General features: G+C 40.5%; 1 protein-coding gene across 2 annotated transcripts in view; it reads left to right on the top strand.

Moving 5' to 3' along the window:
* Nucleotides 1–2,279: 2,279 nt before the first annotated feature.
* The window catches only part of kif26aa (kinesin family member 26Aa), a 41,594-nt gene continuing 26,476 nt past the window's right edge, over nt 2,280–17,397 (top strand). For both annotated transcript variants that reach the window (XM_042503115.1, XM_042503114.1), the window contains exons 1-3: nt 2,280–2,300; nt 8,435–8,866; nt 10,220–10,344. In XM_042503115.1, the coding sequence (XP_042359049.1) occupies nt 8,597–8,866; nt 10,220–10,344 (395 nt within the window). In that variant the 5' untranslated portion in view covers nt 2,280–2,300; nt 8,435–8,596. The remainder of the gene's footprint in view (nt 2,301–8,434; nt 8,867–10,219; nt 10,345–17,397) is intronic.

Below are 17,397 nucleotides of genomic sequence, written 5' to 3'. Positions count from 1 at the left end.
AGTCTGTTGGCAGTGAGGTGAGGGCCGTGTGTGTCAGTGTCGGTGCAGTGGCCCGGGGGCCCGGGGGCCGGTGTCGGGGGCCCGGGTCCAGATTCCTTCCACTGTGAGCAGCCTGAGAGGACGCTGACTCTTGAGATAAGAGTTGACTTTTTGTCTCGCAGCTGCTCGGCGTCTCTCTCTCTCAAAGCTGCAGAAACAGGACGGATGTTGGCATCGTGTTTCTGGAAACCGATTTTTTTTTCATTTTTTATAATTATGTACACACTGGTTCCCAAACTGAGGGTCCCGACCCCCCTCAGGGTCAGCAAAGCTCCACAGGGGGTCGTTAAAGCAGAGAAAGAAAACTGTTTAAATAATAACAGATATTTTTGGGAGAACAATAAATTTGTTTTTCACTTTTTTGATTTTTTTTTTTCACAGATCAATACGAATCATTACAGACACGAGTGGGATATCAATGGATCAACTCTGGATTCACTCTCAACTTTTACATTATTCTTACAAACACAATTTTTAATTCATTCACAGATTGCACACAGATCTTTTGAGATTTTTTTTTCAAAAAAATTTTTGTTTGAAAAAAAACAACCTACGACCAGGAAATATTTCAAAACTGTTTAGTGAGGAATGTTTTTTTTGTTTGTAAACCGGAGGAAAAATTGTTTTTTTTTTTTTTTTTTTTTTTTTTTAATTTTTGTTTTGACGTAGACTTTAGAGAAATAGCTTGTTCAGTACTTTAATGTTGTCACGACACTCTCTTTCTCAAATTGCCAAAACCGCCTCCGACCTGACGACGACAGCGAGCAGCAGCCAATCACCGCTGAGTTTCTGCAGAGTCAGCGTGCTAACACGGTGTGAAATAAAACAGAGAAAAGAGACATGTTTTTCCAGCAGCCCTCATGATTAATGAGATAATTAGAGCGAATGAGGCAGGAGCAGAGTTCAGCTTCGACCTCAGCAACATCAGACTCACTTTTTTTTCATTTGCGGGAAAAATTCACAAATTTTTTGAGTGTGTTGTGCTGCTTCTGAGCGTTCAGTCAAAGTTACGACAGTGCACCGGGAAAACAAGAAAACGAAAATCAAAAAAAATCTGTGAATAAATAAATATAGTCAAGTAGTAACTTCATAAAATAAAAAAATAAAACATGTAAAAAAGTCTAATTACAAATTAGACTTTTTAGACTTTTGCAGGAGGAAAAAACATTTGAATATTTTTGATTTTAGGGCCACAAAAAGCAACATTTTGAAAGTGTTTTGAAAGTTGTGAGACGTGAGGATGTTTGTTTTTTATTTCTGATTTCAGATTTTTTTTTTTAATTCATTTTTTTTAGAATTTTTAACATATTTTTTAAACTTTTGTTGTTTGTTTTTGTTGTTGAATTTGGTGTTTTTTTTGTTTTTTTTAACAATCTGATTTGTTTTGATGCTTTTTTTTGTTTGGTTTTAACTGAACTGATTGACTGCTGTTAACAAAATTTTCAAAAATCAGAAATCAAATATTTAAATGAACGTTCATTAAATTTGTTTAGCAAATATTTGATTTCTTTTTTAAGAAAAAAATTTTGAAATGAAATAATATTCTAAGATTTGAAAATTTTGGATTTGGAAATTATTTTTTTTTTTAAAAAAAAAATGTGTGTTTTTGGGGGAAAAAAAAAAAAAGAAAAATTTATATGACTAAATAATGATTTAATTATAATAAAAAATAAAAATTTTTTTTTTATAAAATATTACATTTTTTATGAAACTATTCACACAGATTATTTTATTTTTTTATTTTTTGATGAGGAATGTTTTACATTTTTTTTTTTTCCTTTTTTTTTTATTTTTTTGGTCTTTTTTTTCTTTTTTGATTCACTTTTTGTTTTTTTTTCTTAAAAAAACAAGTTTTTTAATTTTGTATAAATTTTTTTTCATTTTAGGGTTTAGCATTTTTTTTAAAAAAAAGTTTAATTAGAAAAAAGAAGAAATGGCAGGAAAAATCCTCAAAAATTTTGATGTTTTTTTAATGTTTTGTGCTTTTTTTTTAAATTTGAAGTTAAGAAAAAATTAAAAATAAAATCAACTTTGAGTTTGTTTATATAAATATATAAATTTTATGTATGTATTGATGTATAGTTTAAAATCAAAAGATCCTGTCTCATCTCTAAAAAACCCCCCCCCCCCCCCCCCTACTCACTTATCTCACACTTGGTATGGTTTGGTCCACCAGCTCGCCGTCTATTTAGTTGCCAGCGCAGATCAGCTGATCTGGTTTGACTTCCGATGTCTCGACTAGGAGGTGAAACCCTCAGCAGGTGAGACACTCAAAAAAACAAAAACACGACACTTACCTCGAGAAATTTTTTTTAGCTTCAGATTTAGGCGCTTTTTCACAAAGAATTGAAAAGATGCTGGTAAATCTGCGTGCTGATTTGCATGCTAATAATGCTAATATTGCTAACGATGCCTGTGCTCTTTTTTCTGCAGCATTGGCGCAATGTGAATCGGGCCTTGACTTTTGCACAAACAGGAAAAGCTTAAATCTGCTGCTGGATCTTCACAGAAAAGAGTTTGAAACACAAAGAACATTATCTGATTTTTAATTGATTAGTTTGATTTTTTTTTTTGACCCATCAAGAGCATGATTTAAAGACGACTTTCACCTGAAGAAAACTGACAAAATAAAACAAACAGACAGAAGATTTATCTCATAATAATTAAAGTTAGTTTCCGTCATAATGAGTGATCTGCTCATTTTAGCAAAAATCAATTGTATGGTGCAGTCAAAAAAGTTCAAAATCTAATGGAATAAGATGCAAAAGAGCAGCTTCAAACAGCAATGAAAACGTTCGTTTATAAACTTACTATAAAAAACGAATATTTTGCAAAAATTAAAAATTTTACTAAAAAAAAAGTGTGTGGAGGTGAAGTGAAGAGAACTTGACACTGTTCACAGCAAGTTAAAACTTATGTGACTTTGAGCAGTTTTAGGGTCAGAGGGTTCGAGTCTCAAACTTCAGGTTTTCTGAAGAATTTTTCTCTGAAATTCATCGAGAGTCTCAGATCAGGGAATCAAAGTCTCTGAGTCTAAAACTTTGAGTCTCTGAGTTCTGAAAAAAATGAAGTCTCAGGTGTCTGAGTTTGAGTAACATGTGTCAAAAATCTGAGATCTGAGAAATCTGAATGTGTCAACAAAATCTGAGGTCCAAGTTTCTCTGAAAAACTGAGGGTCTGAAAACTGAGGGTCTGAGTCTGACTGGGTCTGAGGGGGTCTGAGTCTCAGAGGGTCACTTGTCTCTGAAAAAACAGTTGAAAGAGTCTGAATGTCAGTCTCTGAGGAGGTCTGAGTCACAGTTTTCTGATTAAACTCTGAAACTCTGAGTCCACAAACTCACCATGTTCTGAGACATCTGAAGGGTCTCTGAGTCTCTGAGGTGTCTGAGTCTCTGGTGAGGTTTTACCATCTCTCTGAGGGTCACGAGTCTCTGAGGGTCTTCACAGAGTCTCTGAGTCTCTGAGGGTCCGAGTCTCTGAGGGTCCCTGAAAGCTCTGAGGGATAACCTCCTGTGTCACTCTGAAACAGTCTTTTGACAAGTGACAGGTCAAAGTCTCTGAGTCAGAGAGTCTCTGAGAGAGTCTCTGAGATCTGAGTCTCTGACTCTGAGTCTCTGAGTCTCTGAGGGTCCCAAAAGTCTGAGAACATGGTCTGAGTTTTAAAATCTGAGGGTCAAACAGTAATCTCTGAGGGTCCAGAGTCTCTGAGGGTCTGAGTCATGAGTCTGAGTCTTTTGAACAGAGAAACTGAGACAGTCTGAGTCTCTGAGGGTCTGAGTCTCACAGGGTCTGACACAGAGTCTCTGAGGGTCCAGAGTCTCAAATCAGGGTCTGAGTCTCTGAAAACAGAGTCTCTGAGGGGTCTGAGTCTCTGAGTCATCTTGAGGGTCTGAGAGAGTGAGGGTGAGTCTCTGAGGTCTGACTGAGAGGGTCTGAGTGTCCTGGTGAGTCTCACACCAGAGTCTCTGAGGAAACAAAGATCTGAGGACAGAGACAGAGAGTCATGATGTAGACATCTCAAATTTGAGGAAACACAGACAGACTCTGAACAAGTCCGAGTCTCTGAGGGTCTTTGTGTCTTGAGAGTCTCTGAGGGTCTGAGTCTCTTGACATCAGTCTGAGTCATGAAGACTGAGTCTCTGAGTCTCAGAAGGGGTCAAAGAGTCCAAGCAAGGGGGACTGAGGGTCTGAGGACGTCAGAGCTGTAAATCAAAGGCTGTTTCTGAACATTGTGATAAAAAGGAAGACAGAAACACAAAGAAAAAAAAACTGAGACTGTGGAGAGGATGCAGGTTTCAAAGGGTAAAAGCAGAGCTCAGAGCTCTGTTGGGACAGACGACTCTGTGTCTCTGGTGTCTCTGGTGTCTCTGTGTCTCTGCTGTCTCTGATGTGACAGACAGTGCTGTCTCAGCTCAGTTTTTAAAGCTGTGTGTGTTGTTTGTTTATTTGCTGATTTTTTGAAGACATGGTTTGTGACAGCAAGGTCAAAGACAGTCCTGCTGCAGGTCGGTGGAGCAGACCTGACGGTGGTTAAAGAGAGTTAAGAAGACAGGTGACGAGACAAAGATGACAGAGGAGCAGAAGTCAGTCAGTTTAGGACACTTTAATTACTTTTTTCAGTCCTCTCTCATTAGTGTCTCTGTCTGCTCGCTGCAGATCCTCTGCAGGACAGACTCACAGTGTCCTCACCACACCTGAAACTGTCTCTCTTCAGATTAACGATGAAATAAAACCAGTTTTATTGTTTTTGATCGCAACAGACAGCAGCAAACTAGCCCTAAACGACAGAGACAGCATACAGACACACAAGAAGACAGACACAGAACATTGACAGTATTATTTCAGCCAGTTACCAAAAGAGAACAGATTTTCAGATATTCAGACACAGACACAGACAGACAGAGACAGACAGAGACAGGAACAGAATTTCAGGCAGTCATTGAGACAGGGACAGACAGGACAGATCCTGATAATAACAAGACACAGAAATGAAAAATAATTTAAAACAGATTTAATGAGCTCTGTGATGAACATCAGACAGTGATGGAAGTTACCAAAGTACACACAGAGACAACACACAGTACAGAGTTAGTGCAGTTTTGAGGTACAGCACTTTACACAGCATTTTCACTGACACTGAGACTTTAAAAACACACAACTAAACAAACAGAACAAAATTTAAGAAACAAGTGACAGAGACAGACATTTTCAGAGACAAATTCAACACACACACAGAAACACACACAGACATTCTTCTCCACACAGACAGACAAACTTTCAGAGCACAGACAGACAGAGAACACGACAGACACACTGCTCCTCAAAATATAATTTAAACAGACGAGACAGAGAGAGCTGACACAGGTCAGCCTGAAGGGCTCTGACACAGACAGCACACAGACACTCAGCATTAGACAGACACAGACAGAAGAGACAGACAGACAGAGACAGAGACAGAGACAGACAGAGACACAGACAGACAGAGACAGAGACACAGACACACAGAGACAGAGACAGAGACACACACACACACACAGAGACAGAGACAGAGACACAGACACACAGACACACAGAGACAGAGACACAGACACACAGAGACAGAGACAGAGACACAGACACAGAGGCAGACACAGAAAAGAGACACACAGAGACAGAGACAGAGACACAGACACAGAGGCAGGGACACAGACACAGAACAGACAGAGGCAGGGACACAGACAGGTCAGAGACAGGAGACAGAGTCTCACGTCACGCCTCCTGTGGAAGCAGCTTCATCACTTTCTCTCTGTTTGGACTTCAGGTCAGTTTTTACACTTTGAGTAACTTTATAGACGAAATCTGCAGCTTTTGTTGTTTTGCACGTTTGTTGTCTCTCAGGTTGTTTTGCACGTTCGTTGTCTCTCAGGTTGTTTTTTGTTTTGTTCGTTGTCTCTCAGGTTTTTTTTCAGTGCAGCAGCTTTTGTTATCGTCATCATCGTGAAATGACGCAGAGATTTTTCAGGCAGTCGAATCTCAATATTTGTTTTTTTACTGAAGTCTTTTGTCTTCAGCAAAGCTCCGTTTAAACCGCTGAGTGGTTTTTTTTTTTTGTTTTTTTTTTTTTGGCACGTTAACAGCGTGTTCAACGTGTTTTCATCTCGATTCTTTGAGTTTTTGTTTTTCCACCGTTTCGGTTGTAAGTTTTCAGCTTTTTGTTGAATTTTCAGTTTGATCTTCTGTTTTTGGCACATTAATGACGTGTTTTTTCTGACTCGGGTGTTATTCACAAAATGCAACATTTTATTTTTTTTTTAATTAAAAAAAAAATGTAAAATATAAAAATACCTGAAAAGTCACTTTAAAAGACTAAAAATTTTTTTTTTTTAAAAAAAAGGAGATAAGGATAAGGATATATATATATATATATATATATATATATATGTATATATATATATATATATATATATATATATATATTATCCTAATTTGCCTAAATTTGTCCTAAATTTTCAAATTTAGCAAATTAGGGAAAACTTGAGGAGGATATATATATGTATATATATTTGCTAAATTTTCAATTTGTGGGACATTTCTCACCAAGTTTCGTTTTGCTTTTTTGGCTTTTTTTTTTTTCAATGATTTTTTTTTTGAGCAACAAGAGAAGAAAATTGTTGATAAATTAGCACGAAATTAGTAAAAAAAGTACAAGTACAAAATTAGTTAAAAAAAAAATAAAGGAAAAAAATAAATAAAAAAAGAAATTGGCCTGAAAAAAAGTGCTCAAAACATTAAGAATCTGTAAAATAAATATGTAATTAATTAGCTGTAAATATAAAAACAATTTTTTTACTAGTTATTCCCTAATTTTTTTAAATATAATAAATTTCTTGCAATTTGAGGAACATTTTTTACCAAGTTTTTTACTTTTTTCTTTTCACTGATTGTGAAAGAAAATGCACCGTTCTGCTGCGGGTCCAAAGGGTTAAATTCTCGTTAAAAGGCGTCTGAAAGCAGCAACAACAGACACGTGACCTGTGGCTCCAAAGGGTTAAAGGGTTAAAGACTTAAAAGAGAGTCTGCAAAAGACAAACACTTATTTTTGGGATTTCTCTGATGAATTCTTCCTGCCGTCTGTTTGACCTCCTGCCAGCTGCTCTGCACACACACACACACACACACACACACACACACACACACACACACACACACACACACACTCACACACACTCACACTCACAGGTCAAAGGTCAGACACGGCGGCAGTAAAGTTTTCGGCTCGGAGTGTGTGCCGACGGTCTCGTGTGTGTGTTTTGAATGATGAGGAGATTTCATGATGAGGAGGACAAACAGAGATGCAACAGGAGGCTGTGACAGCAGGCTTTAGCCCCGCCCCCCGCTGTGGGTGCAGCCGTCTGATTGGCTGAGAGCCGCCGCGTCTGTGTGTGAAGTTATGTGACAGAAACACTCGTGACCTCGTCAATGAACGAGGCGACACGAGGTCAGAGCGCCGAGTGTAAATCTGCTCCGCCTCTACAGACGCTGACGGCTTTATGTGTGTGTGTGTGTGTGTGTGTGTGTGTGTGTGTGTGTGTGTGAGTGTGTATGTGTGTGTGTGTGTGTGTGCGCGCGTGCGTGCGCGCAGCTGGTTGGTGATGGACAGCAGAGTCCTTGTGAGCAGCAGCTGGTGGCTCAGAGGTGACAGATGATGGGCGGCGTGTTGAAGGCGTGTTTGATGTTTCCTCATGTTTGTGGTCATGTGACGCTCCGTCAGTCTGAGCACGAGCAGTGACGGGAGCACGTTTTTCGTTGTTTTTTTAGTCACCTTGCGGACCGCCCTCTGGCCTTAATCAGGGGCCAAACGCAGCAGCCTCATACACGCTTCCAGGATCTTAGGACGGTTCTGTGATTTTAGGACGGTTCTGTGATTTTAGGACATTTTTTTAGTCATTCTGTGATTTTAGGGGGACATCAGTGTCTCAGCTGTGTCCTCTGTCGGGGGTGTGGGGGATCCTCCTCTGATTTTGATGCTGTTTTATGACACCTGATGGAGACTAAAAGGACAAAAACTTTCACAGAGTCAGTCACTTTATTTTTACTGTCAGTTAGAAAATGTTTGGGGGCCAGCAGGGCCCTGTGAGGGGCCAGATTTGGCCCACAGGCCATAAGTTGAGTATCAGTGTTACAGTCTCACAGATGAGCTGCTGATGTCATCATTTGTACCATTTTGTTGGCTGTTAAAGTCGATGCGAGGGTCAGAGGTCAGAGGTCAGAGGGACGTCTGAGACAAACTGATTTGTGCTAAAAATAAAACTGCAGTGAATAATTTAGGATCTCTAAGTTTTAGTTTAAGGAGAAATATTTCCTTTTCGTGATCTGTGACCTCTGACCTCATGTTGTCTCTCTGCGCCCCCGTCAGGACGCAGCCTACGCCTCCTTCCTCTTCAATAAGCTCCAGCGGCTGCAGTGTCCTCGCCGCGGCCGCCATGCTTCTGTCGACGCTCGCTGTGACGTGTGCGGCGCCTCCTTCCACCAGCTGAGACGCCTCGCTCTGCGCCGCGCTCTGGGCATCGGCCGCGAGATGACGCCTCGCCCTGCTGCGGCCCCGCCCCACGCCGGCCCCGCCCGGCCGGCCTCAGACGAGCTGCCGCCGAAGCAGCAGAGGTGGTCATATGACGAGCAGCAGGGGGGCGGGGCCCTGTGGGGGTGGGGTGGAGTCCAGAGCACCTACCTGGGCGGGGGCGGAGCCAAAGGTCTGGCCACGGTCACGCCCCTCCCCCTGAGCGCTCAGCACCACCTGGAGGGCGTGTGGAGGGTCTCCTGCTGCACGCCAGCACGCCTGCACAGTACGGTGAGCGGGGGGAGGGACAAACTGCATGAGCGCCGTCTGACTGTTACGACTGTTTATTTATTTTTTTTCACTTTTTCTCCTTTAAAAATGTTTTAATGAATTTTTATTTCTTTGAAACTTTTTGGTGATTTTCTTTTTTCTTCTTAAATTTTTGTTCTGCAGATTCTGCAGGTCAGGGCCCTTCAAAATAAAACATGCCCTAAACACACCATTTATTACATATTTGTTATTTATGTTTATATACATAAAGACAGAAATTATCGAAATTATAGTTTTCAGTTTTTGGACTGGACGAGTCACTCGGAGGCTCCAGAAAAACGATGCAGAACGACAAAGCTGATTTTATGTTTGATTCTCTAAAACTGATCATTTGTCAGAGTAAAAGCCTGCAGGTTATAAAACATCACTAATGAACGGTGCGTTAATTAGATAACAGCAGCCGTCCTCTGAGCTCTCTGCTCGTTAGCGTCGTCCTGCAGGATCATCAGACGCAGCGAGCTCTTCACCGAGCAGACGTCTTATTGTGGCGGAGCAGAACAGGAAGAAGACGCCTAATGACCAAAGATCATCAGTTAATGACCTCCTGATCCGGAGCAGCTCCACCACCGTGTTTCCTCCTCTGGGGCCTCCACGCCGTCCGCAGAGGACGTTAATCAGTTCATTAACGCATCGACGGGACGTCAGTCAGAAATTATCAGAAAATAAACTCAACAGGAAGCTTGTGGAGAGAAAAACTACAACTCCAGAGATGCATTTCACAGACAAACAGCCAATCACAGCGCAGCACGAAAACTGATTTACAACAAAAAAGTTTCAATTAATGTAAAGTTTCTGATTCTGGATCAGTTTGGGATGAATTCAGTAACCATGGCGACTGATTCAGGCCTCTGACTGGCTTCTTCTCCGTAGCAACAGCAGCCAAGGCTCATGGGTATTGTAGTATTTAGAGACAGCAAGGAAAGTTGCTTTTGGTCAGAATCTAAATCTTAATGATGGGTGAAATATCTTATTTTGAAATGGCATTGTTTATCTACACTTTTGCAGAGAAATACATCTTTTTTTACAGATTAATACTGGATTATTACAACCAAATTAAATAAATGTAATTTGTTATTACTGGCACAATATTTAAAATGACATTTGAGGTTTTTAGTTTTACAGATAATAAAATATGTAATTTTACACAAATTTGTTTACAATAAAAAAAAATCAAACAAGAAAACGCCTGAAAATAAATTAGTTATTTTCTGTAATTTTCAGATTTTTTTCTCCATCATGACTTTTTAATAATCTATGAAAAGTATTGATCGTAAATCTTGATGGTGTTTTATTTCCCTGCTCGTCGTCTGTCAGGTTCTGACTTCAGACGGAGATCATGTGACCCTGAAGACTTCGACTCAGGACGTCAGACCAGCCGCTCACAGCGTCGCCACCCAAACCAGCCAACCGCCGTCTGCCGCCGCCGCCTTCTTCATCAGGTCAGTGAACGCAGCACGCATTAACCCTTTAAAACCAACATCAGCCTCTACTTTTATAATCTGGACAAAAAACTTTATTTATAAAGCAGCAGCTGTCAGAGCATCACAGCATGAAAAAAATCTGCAGCAGCATTAAACAAAGATCCAGAAAATAAAAAATAAAATTAAATTAAATTAAAGAGAATAAAATGCCCCAGATACAATACCAGAATAAAAAAAACGTAAAAAAAAACCCTAAAATAAGCAAAAATAAACGCATAAAACATGAAAACACAACAAAACCGGAATAAGAAGTGATAAAAAGACGTGGACGAGTTCTTTCAAACACCCAAATTTTGGATGAACCAAATTTGCACCTTAATTAAAAAATTCAACTCATTTCGAGGCGCAAACTAAAAGGTGGAGAGCTTTCAGCCGCTCCTCATGGTCTTCATCGGCTCACGTCAAAACCGCCGTCTTCATTTGAACGTTTGTGTTGATGGAAATGTGTCTCGATTATAAAGAATATTTCCAGCTGAAGAACGTTTTCGTCTGTGATGGTTTTGTTTCTTTCAAAAACGTGGAAAAAAGTGCAACGAGCAGCTTTTTAAAAAATGTTCCAAAAATTGCAAGAAATGATAGATTTAGAAAAGTATGTTTTTTTGAAGAGAAAATAAAGCCAGAGGGAAAATGTCAAGGGAAAAATATTGTAACTGTATTGTTTTTAAACATGATCACATATTTTGAATTATGAAGAAGCAAATTATTATAATTTTAAGTACTTTAGTTTTGTTTGTTAAAAACCTGTTAAAAATATTTTATAAACTGCAAGATATAAGTAGTTTTTGGGTTTTTTTTTTAAATGGGGGGAAAATGTTTAGGGAAAAAATATTATAACTAACTTTACTTTTTTATTACCATAACTGCATATTTTAAATTATGATAAAGCAAATCATTATAATATTTAAGCACTTTCCATTTCCTTGTTTTTTTTTGTAATTTCTTATTTTATATCTTATCATATATATATATGTGTATATATATATATATATATATATATATATATATATTTATTTATTTATTTTTTTTGCAAGAAGCAACTTGTCAAAAAATGTTTCACAAATTATAAGAAAAATATTATAAAGAATAAAGCTCCTTTAAAATGTCTCAGGAAAGAAAATTTAAAAATTAAATTTGTTAATTTTCAGGTTATATTCTTGGATTTTTTTGGGGTAATTTCTTCTGTTGTTGCCTGTTTCTTTCCTCCTGTGTGAAATTAAGCCAGTAAACTAAATATTTTAAGCTTCATATCTCTCTTCTTTGCTAAAGGGGAAACTGAAGGTTAAAGTTTGGAGCTAAAGCTTCTCCAGAACTCAGATCATGTAAGAGGAGAATATTTCCTGCCGTTTCCTCCTCGGGGATCAATAAAAAGCTCCACGTGAATCCTGATCCGCGCTCGCTGCACGAGTCCAGCGTCGACTCGTCCCTCTGCGCCGAGTCTAATTGGCAGATTTGACTGTTTTTATCGTGCGAGTGTCGGCGCCGTCAGAGAGCAGCTGAACGCTTCAGGAGAGTCGACGGAGTCGCTCAGTCCGAGACGCAAACCGTCCACTGAACGTCCTCGTCTTTAAACACGTTTCAAACGTCTTTAAATCCAAAGATCTCAGCTCGCTCAGCCAATCACAGTCTCGGTTTCAGCAGCAGTTACTGGGCAGGACAAAAAATCCAAACATAAACTGCATCATTTATGTCAAAGTTTAACCCTTTAAACCCGGATCGACATCAGTTTTCTTGTGCTGCCTTCAGACGCCTTCATGTACTTTTTTACCCAAATGTATTTGATTTCTTTTGAACACATAAAAAAAAGGAAACAACAAACATGGCAAGCAGTGTCCCCCGAAATTACAAGAATATGACAAGAAAATTACCTAAAAATATTTTTTTTAAAAAAGTGGTGGATTATTAGAGAATTATTTGCAAAATTAGGGAGAAATATGGAGAAAACTACATTTCTAAGGATAATAATTAATAATATACATTAATGGTCCAAAAAATAATGCATATAAAAAATAAATTGATTTTTCGCACATTTTTTGTTTTTCTTGTTTATTTTGTTACTTTTTTGTTGATTATTTACAGCTAATTTTTTGTAACCTTTTTTTACTGATTTTTTGCTCATTATTGGGCCGTTTCTAGTTGAATTGCCTTCTTCCCAAGCTTTTGAAAAAAATCAAAGCATTAGTTGACGGTATTACCGAGGGCGGCAGAGAGTCACTTTTATCTGGAGATCTTTGAAGGCTCGATTAGCCTGCGGCTCCATGCAGAGGGCACACTAACCCACACACACACCCTGATGATGAATAATAGAACTTATTATTATTATAATTATTATTATTTTTAAGCATCATCTGTGGCATGTTACTATATCACCAAAGCCCAAAACTAATTTATTTTTCAGACATTATTAATGTAAAAAGTGAGAGTTTTCCAGGTTATTTTGGAGAAAATCTTATTTTCCTGCAGCTCTGCTAAAGTGCTGCTGCTGTCTGCCATCAGAGGGGATTTTGGGATTTCTCTGCACATTGATAAACAGATGGAGTGAAAACATCTCCGGCTGCCGTGCTGGAATAACCCGACGCCGTCTGGTAGTTTTTGCGTTGGCGTGTTAATGTGGTCGTCCCCCGTTGGACCTCAGCGTGCCGGCTGGTGTCAGTCTGCTGGCTGGAAGCCTCGACGCTCTGGAGCCGCTCCAGCTCGACTCGCTTTCACATTCATTCATATCCTTCAGTCTTTGGATTCTCACCCTGCTGCTTTTATGTTCCTGCTGATGGTTTTCTACTTTTAGGATTTGGTTTATTTCCCCGACGTGTCATCAGCAGCGAGCAGAGACAGACGTGAAGGTAGAATCTGGGAAATCCTAAAATCAGAAAAGCTTCTGACGCCCGGGCCGTCCGACACGTTCTCATCCAAAATCATCGCATGTTGCCGCTTTGTCAGCCAACATCCAAGTCTGCATATTATGCTCTCGGTATCCTTCCACGTCTGCATGTTACGCTGTAGGTATCCCTCCACATCTACGTGTTACGCCCTCAGTATCCTTCCAGGTCTACATATTACGTTTTTTCGCTTCATTTTGCCCATGACCCCTCAGCGGTGGATCCTGCGTTTTTGGGACCTGCCCTGCTTTCAGCCCGCAGTCATCTCGCTTTTGTGTTTTATCAACATTTCTAAAATATCTTTTTTGCAAATCTGTAATGGAAACCCGCCTAATAATATAGAGAAAATTTTTCTCCGTCCACATGTCCAAATGTATTTAATTGGTGGGGGGGTCCAGAAGGTTCGTCTAATTTCAGCACGTCTCTGAGCTTCAGCTTTAATTATCGCTGATCTGATATGGTATGCATTAGCTGTTCATGCTACAGAGAGCACAGAGGACAGAGGGGAGGACAGAGGACAGGGGGGAGGACAGAGGACAGAGGGGAGGACAGAGGACAGGGGGGAGGACAGAGGACAGAGGGGAGGACAGAGGACAGAGGGGAGGACAGAGAGGAGCACAGAGAGGAGCACAGAGGGGAGCACAGAGGGGAGGACAGAGGGGAGGACAGAGAGGAGCACAGAGGGGAGCACAGAGGGGAGGACAGAGGGGAGGACAGAGAGGAGCACAGAGGGGAGCACAGAGGGGAGGACAGAGGGGAGCACAGAGGGGAGCACAGAGGGGAGCACAGAGGGGAGCACAGAGAGGAGGACAGAGGGGAGCACAGAGGGGAGCACAGAGAGGAGCACAGAGGGGAGCACAGAGAGGAGGACAGAGGGGAGCACAGAGGGGAGCACAGAGAGGAGCACAGAGGGGAGCACAGAGTGCCTTCCAGGCCTTGTTCAGGGTTTAACCCCCTCCTCTCTGTGTGTCTGAAATCATGCCGACATTAAAGTTGGATGATTTCTGACATGAAACAGAGACTCCCCCGTGAGGAGCTCATCTCACATTCAGCTTCATCTGAAACACGCGGGAGGAAAGAAGAAGGAGAAGAAGAAGAAGAAGTCCATAAATCGGGGGGGGAGGGCTCCTCCTCTCTGTGGGGTGTTGGCGGGGTGTGAGGCAGGTCAAAGGTCAGGGGCCAAACAGAAGCGAACCTCAGAGGCAGAGCTGCCTGAGGTCTGCAGAGAGCTGTTTCAGCTGTTTGTTCTCACGGAGAATTAAATCCTCACGGTTAAACGGCGAATCTGTTTAAACCTTTGAAACCTAGAACACAATTTTATTTTTTTATTTTTAATTTTCTATGTTCAGAACCGTCGATCAAAATTCTGCTCTTTATATTCCCGCCTCCTCCTCTCATCTAACTTTGTGAAAGTTGTGAAAGTCAACGGTAATCAGCCGCTCTCAGCTCCACTTTGAGCTGCAGCTCTGCAGCTCTGCAGCTCTGCAGCTCCCTGCAGCTCCCTGCAGCTCTGCAGCTCTGCAGCTCTGCAGCTCCCTGCAGCTCCCTGCAGCTCTGCAGCTCTGCAGCTCCCTGCAGCTCTGCAGCTCTGCAGCTCTCTGCAGCTCTGCAGCTCCCTGCAGCTCTGCAGCTCCCTGCAGATCTGCAGCTCTGCAGCTCCCTGCAGCTCTGTAGCTCTGTAGCTCTGTAGCTCTGCAGCTCTGCAGCTCTGCAGCTCCCTGCAGCTCTCTGCAGCTCTGCAGCTCCCTGCAGCTCTGCAGCTCTCTGCAGATCTGCAGCTTGCTCTCAAACCACAAACAGACAGATTCAGGAGAGATGCTCCTCACAGCAGGACGTCGATACAGACGCTCAGGCCCGAGCCAAAAATCCACTTTGGGGAACTCGACTCCCCTCAGAGAGGGAGGGGGGGGTTTAACACTCTGTTTATTTGTGGGGATTTTACTGGAGAGGAAATATTCAGTTTTATTTCAGTCAGAGAAGCTCAGAGCGCTGCTGAATGAATTCACTCCATCACCTCGACCTTTTAAAAATCACAATCACAAGAACGAAGGTTCAATTTCTAACTTTCGTAAACACGTATTGAAATGTCTTTTTGGACATTTTTCCCCGACTTTTCAAAAAATAATTTTCTAAATCCACCAGTTTCTTGCAGTTTGCTGAACACTATTGTCAAGTTTTCTTATGTTTTCAGAAAGAAGTGGGATCAGTTTCCTCAGTTTTCAAAAGGTCATAAAGCTGTAAAAGGCGTCTGAACACAAAGACGGATAATAAATACCTGATGTGGATCCAGGTTTGAAAGGGTTAAATGTGCTCCTGTGAGCGGCCCCTCGCTGAGCTGCAGAGTTTAAGGTGTCGGCTGGTGTTTATCGTCTTTATTGTCTCGCTGTGGAGATGAAAGCTCTGCTCTGAGGACACCGTCTCCCTCTGTGTTTGATGAGTTCATCCTGCAGAGACGGACTGAACAGCAGCTCGTCTCTCAGGGCGTCCGTCTCCTCTCAGAGCCGTCCTCCTGCTCACTGATCAGCGCTGTCCCCGAAAGACAAATGCGCCTCACTACAAAGAGAGGGACGTTTCTCTTCATTGGTTTGACAGACTGAAGAGAAATGTTTCTGTCCTCAGAGGACGAGTCGAGACAAACAACAAACTCTGGCTGCTGCTGAAACCTTTTTCACGTCTCTGTTGAGATTTTCTGCGTCCGCTTCGGTCCAGACGAGCTCCATCAGCTCGACTCACAATAAATGACATTTAAACACTTTCAAATGTGCAGTTTTTGCAGTTTGAAAGTTAACCCTCTGAGGATCTGGTTTGTGCAAAACTGAAGCGATTTTTCAAAATGTTGAAGGGTTAAAAAGAGGACGCACCTTTTTTTTGCAGGTTGCAAAATGTTTGAGACATTCTGGCTTTCTTAAATATTAGTCAGCACAAAATGTTTCACGCTCAATAAATAAGTCACTGAAGTGCATAAATGTGTTGTGCTGATATAACAACATTAAAACGTTTACATGTTCAGATTTTATCAGAGTCGCTGAACGCTCAGCTGACCGCACCGATGATGAAGTCTCGTCCTTTAAAATCAAATATTTTGTATTATTACCTTTTTCCTTCTCGTAACATTTGATTTGAATCTTTTAGAATAACATCCTTGTAAAATTAAGACTTTACGTTTTTATTTGTTTAACCAACCAAATATTTGAAAAGTTATTTGATTTTCTGTCAAATTATATTCTGGTAATATATTTTTAATTATATTTTAATACTCTTTTTCATAAAATCTTTTTTTTTCCCATTTTATTATAAATTTATCCTTATATCTCAGGAAGAAAGACAATTTTGAAATCTCTAGTAATATAACTTTCCACGATAAAGTTAAACATTTATACTATAGCTTTTTTCCATCTCTTTTCATATTCTCATTAATATAATTTTGTTTATTAAATTTTTTTCTTACAAATTTGTAGTTTCTTGTAACTTTTTTTCTGTTACTTTTTACCATAAAATCCCAGTTATTTTCTGATAATACTGTAAATCTTGTGTTCTAGATTTAGAACAGATTCATTCATTCATAGATTCACTTTGATGTAAAAGTTTCATTCATGAAATCTGCATCATTGGCACCGATAATAAAACCATGTATTAAATAATAATGAATAGATTAAAAGCTGTTTGGATTCGGCGGCGGAGCGGCTGATCGTCCTCTCTCCCACACGTTTCCTCCGGCTGCTCAGCTCGTATCGATCGGCGTCTGGTTCAGAGTATTGATCCGGAGCGGACTGGATATTGATCTGTGGGTCCTCTGTGATTGATTGGCTCTGCAGATATGATACAGTTTTTTTGTTGCAGCATTGATCAGCTCCTCTGATCACTCATCATCTGTCCAATCATACGGATTCATCGATATGCTTTTTTTAAACCTCAAAACCCAAACTCAGAGTCTGTGATGTTTAGATGATGCAAAATAATTCCAAATAAAAGAGAGCAGAGGAGGTGATTATGAAATAAAGGCATGCAGCAGCTAGTGGCTGATAGTGGAAGATAATGGCTAAAGATGGCGAGTAACAGCCAGTAAGTTGGTGAAGATTTTCAGTTTTCCAGGTCCCAAATCTGAGTGCTGAATTATTGCAAATTGTGCTTCTCGGAT

This window comes from Plectropomus leopardus, chromosome 16, assembly GCF_008729295.1.
Source record: "Plectropomus leopardus isolate mb chromosome 16, YSFRI_Pleo_2.0, whole genome shotgun sequence".
Lineage (NCBI taxonomy): Eukaryota > Metazoa > Chordata > Actinopteri > Perciformes > Serranidae > Plectropomus > Plectropomus leopardus.
Note: the sequence above shows the minus strand (reverse complement) of the source record. Positions and strands in the feature narration are given on the sequence as shown.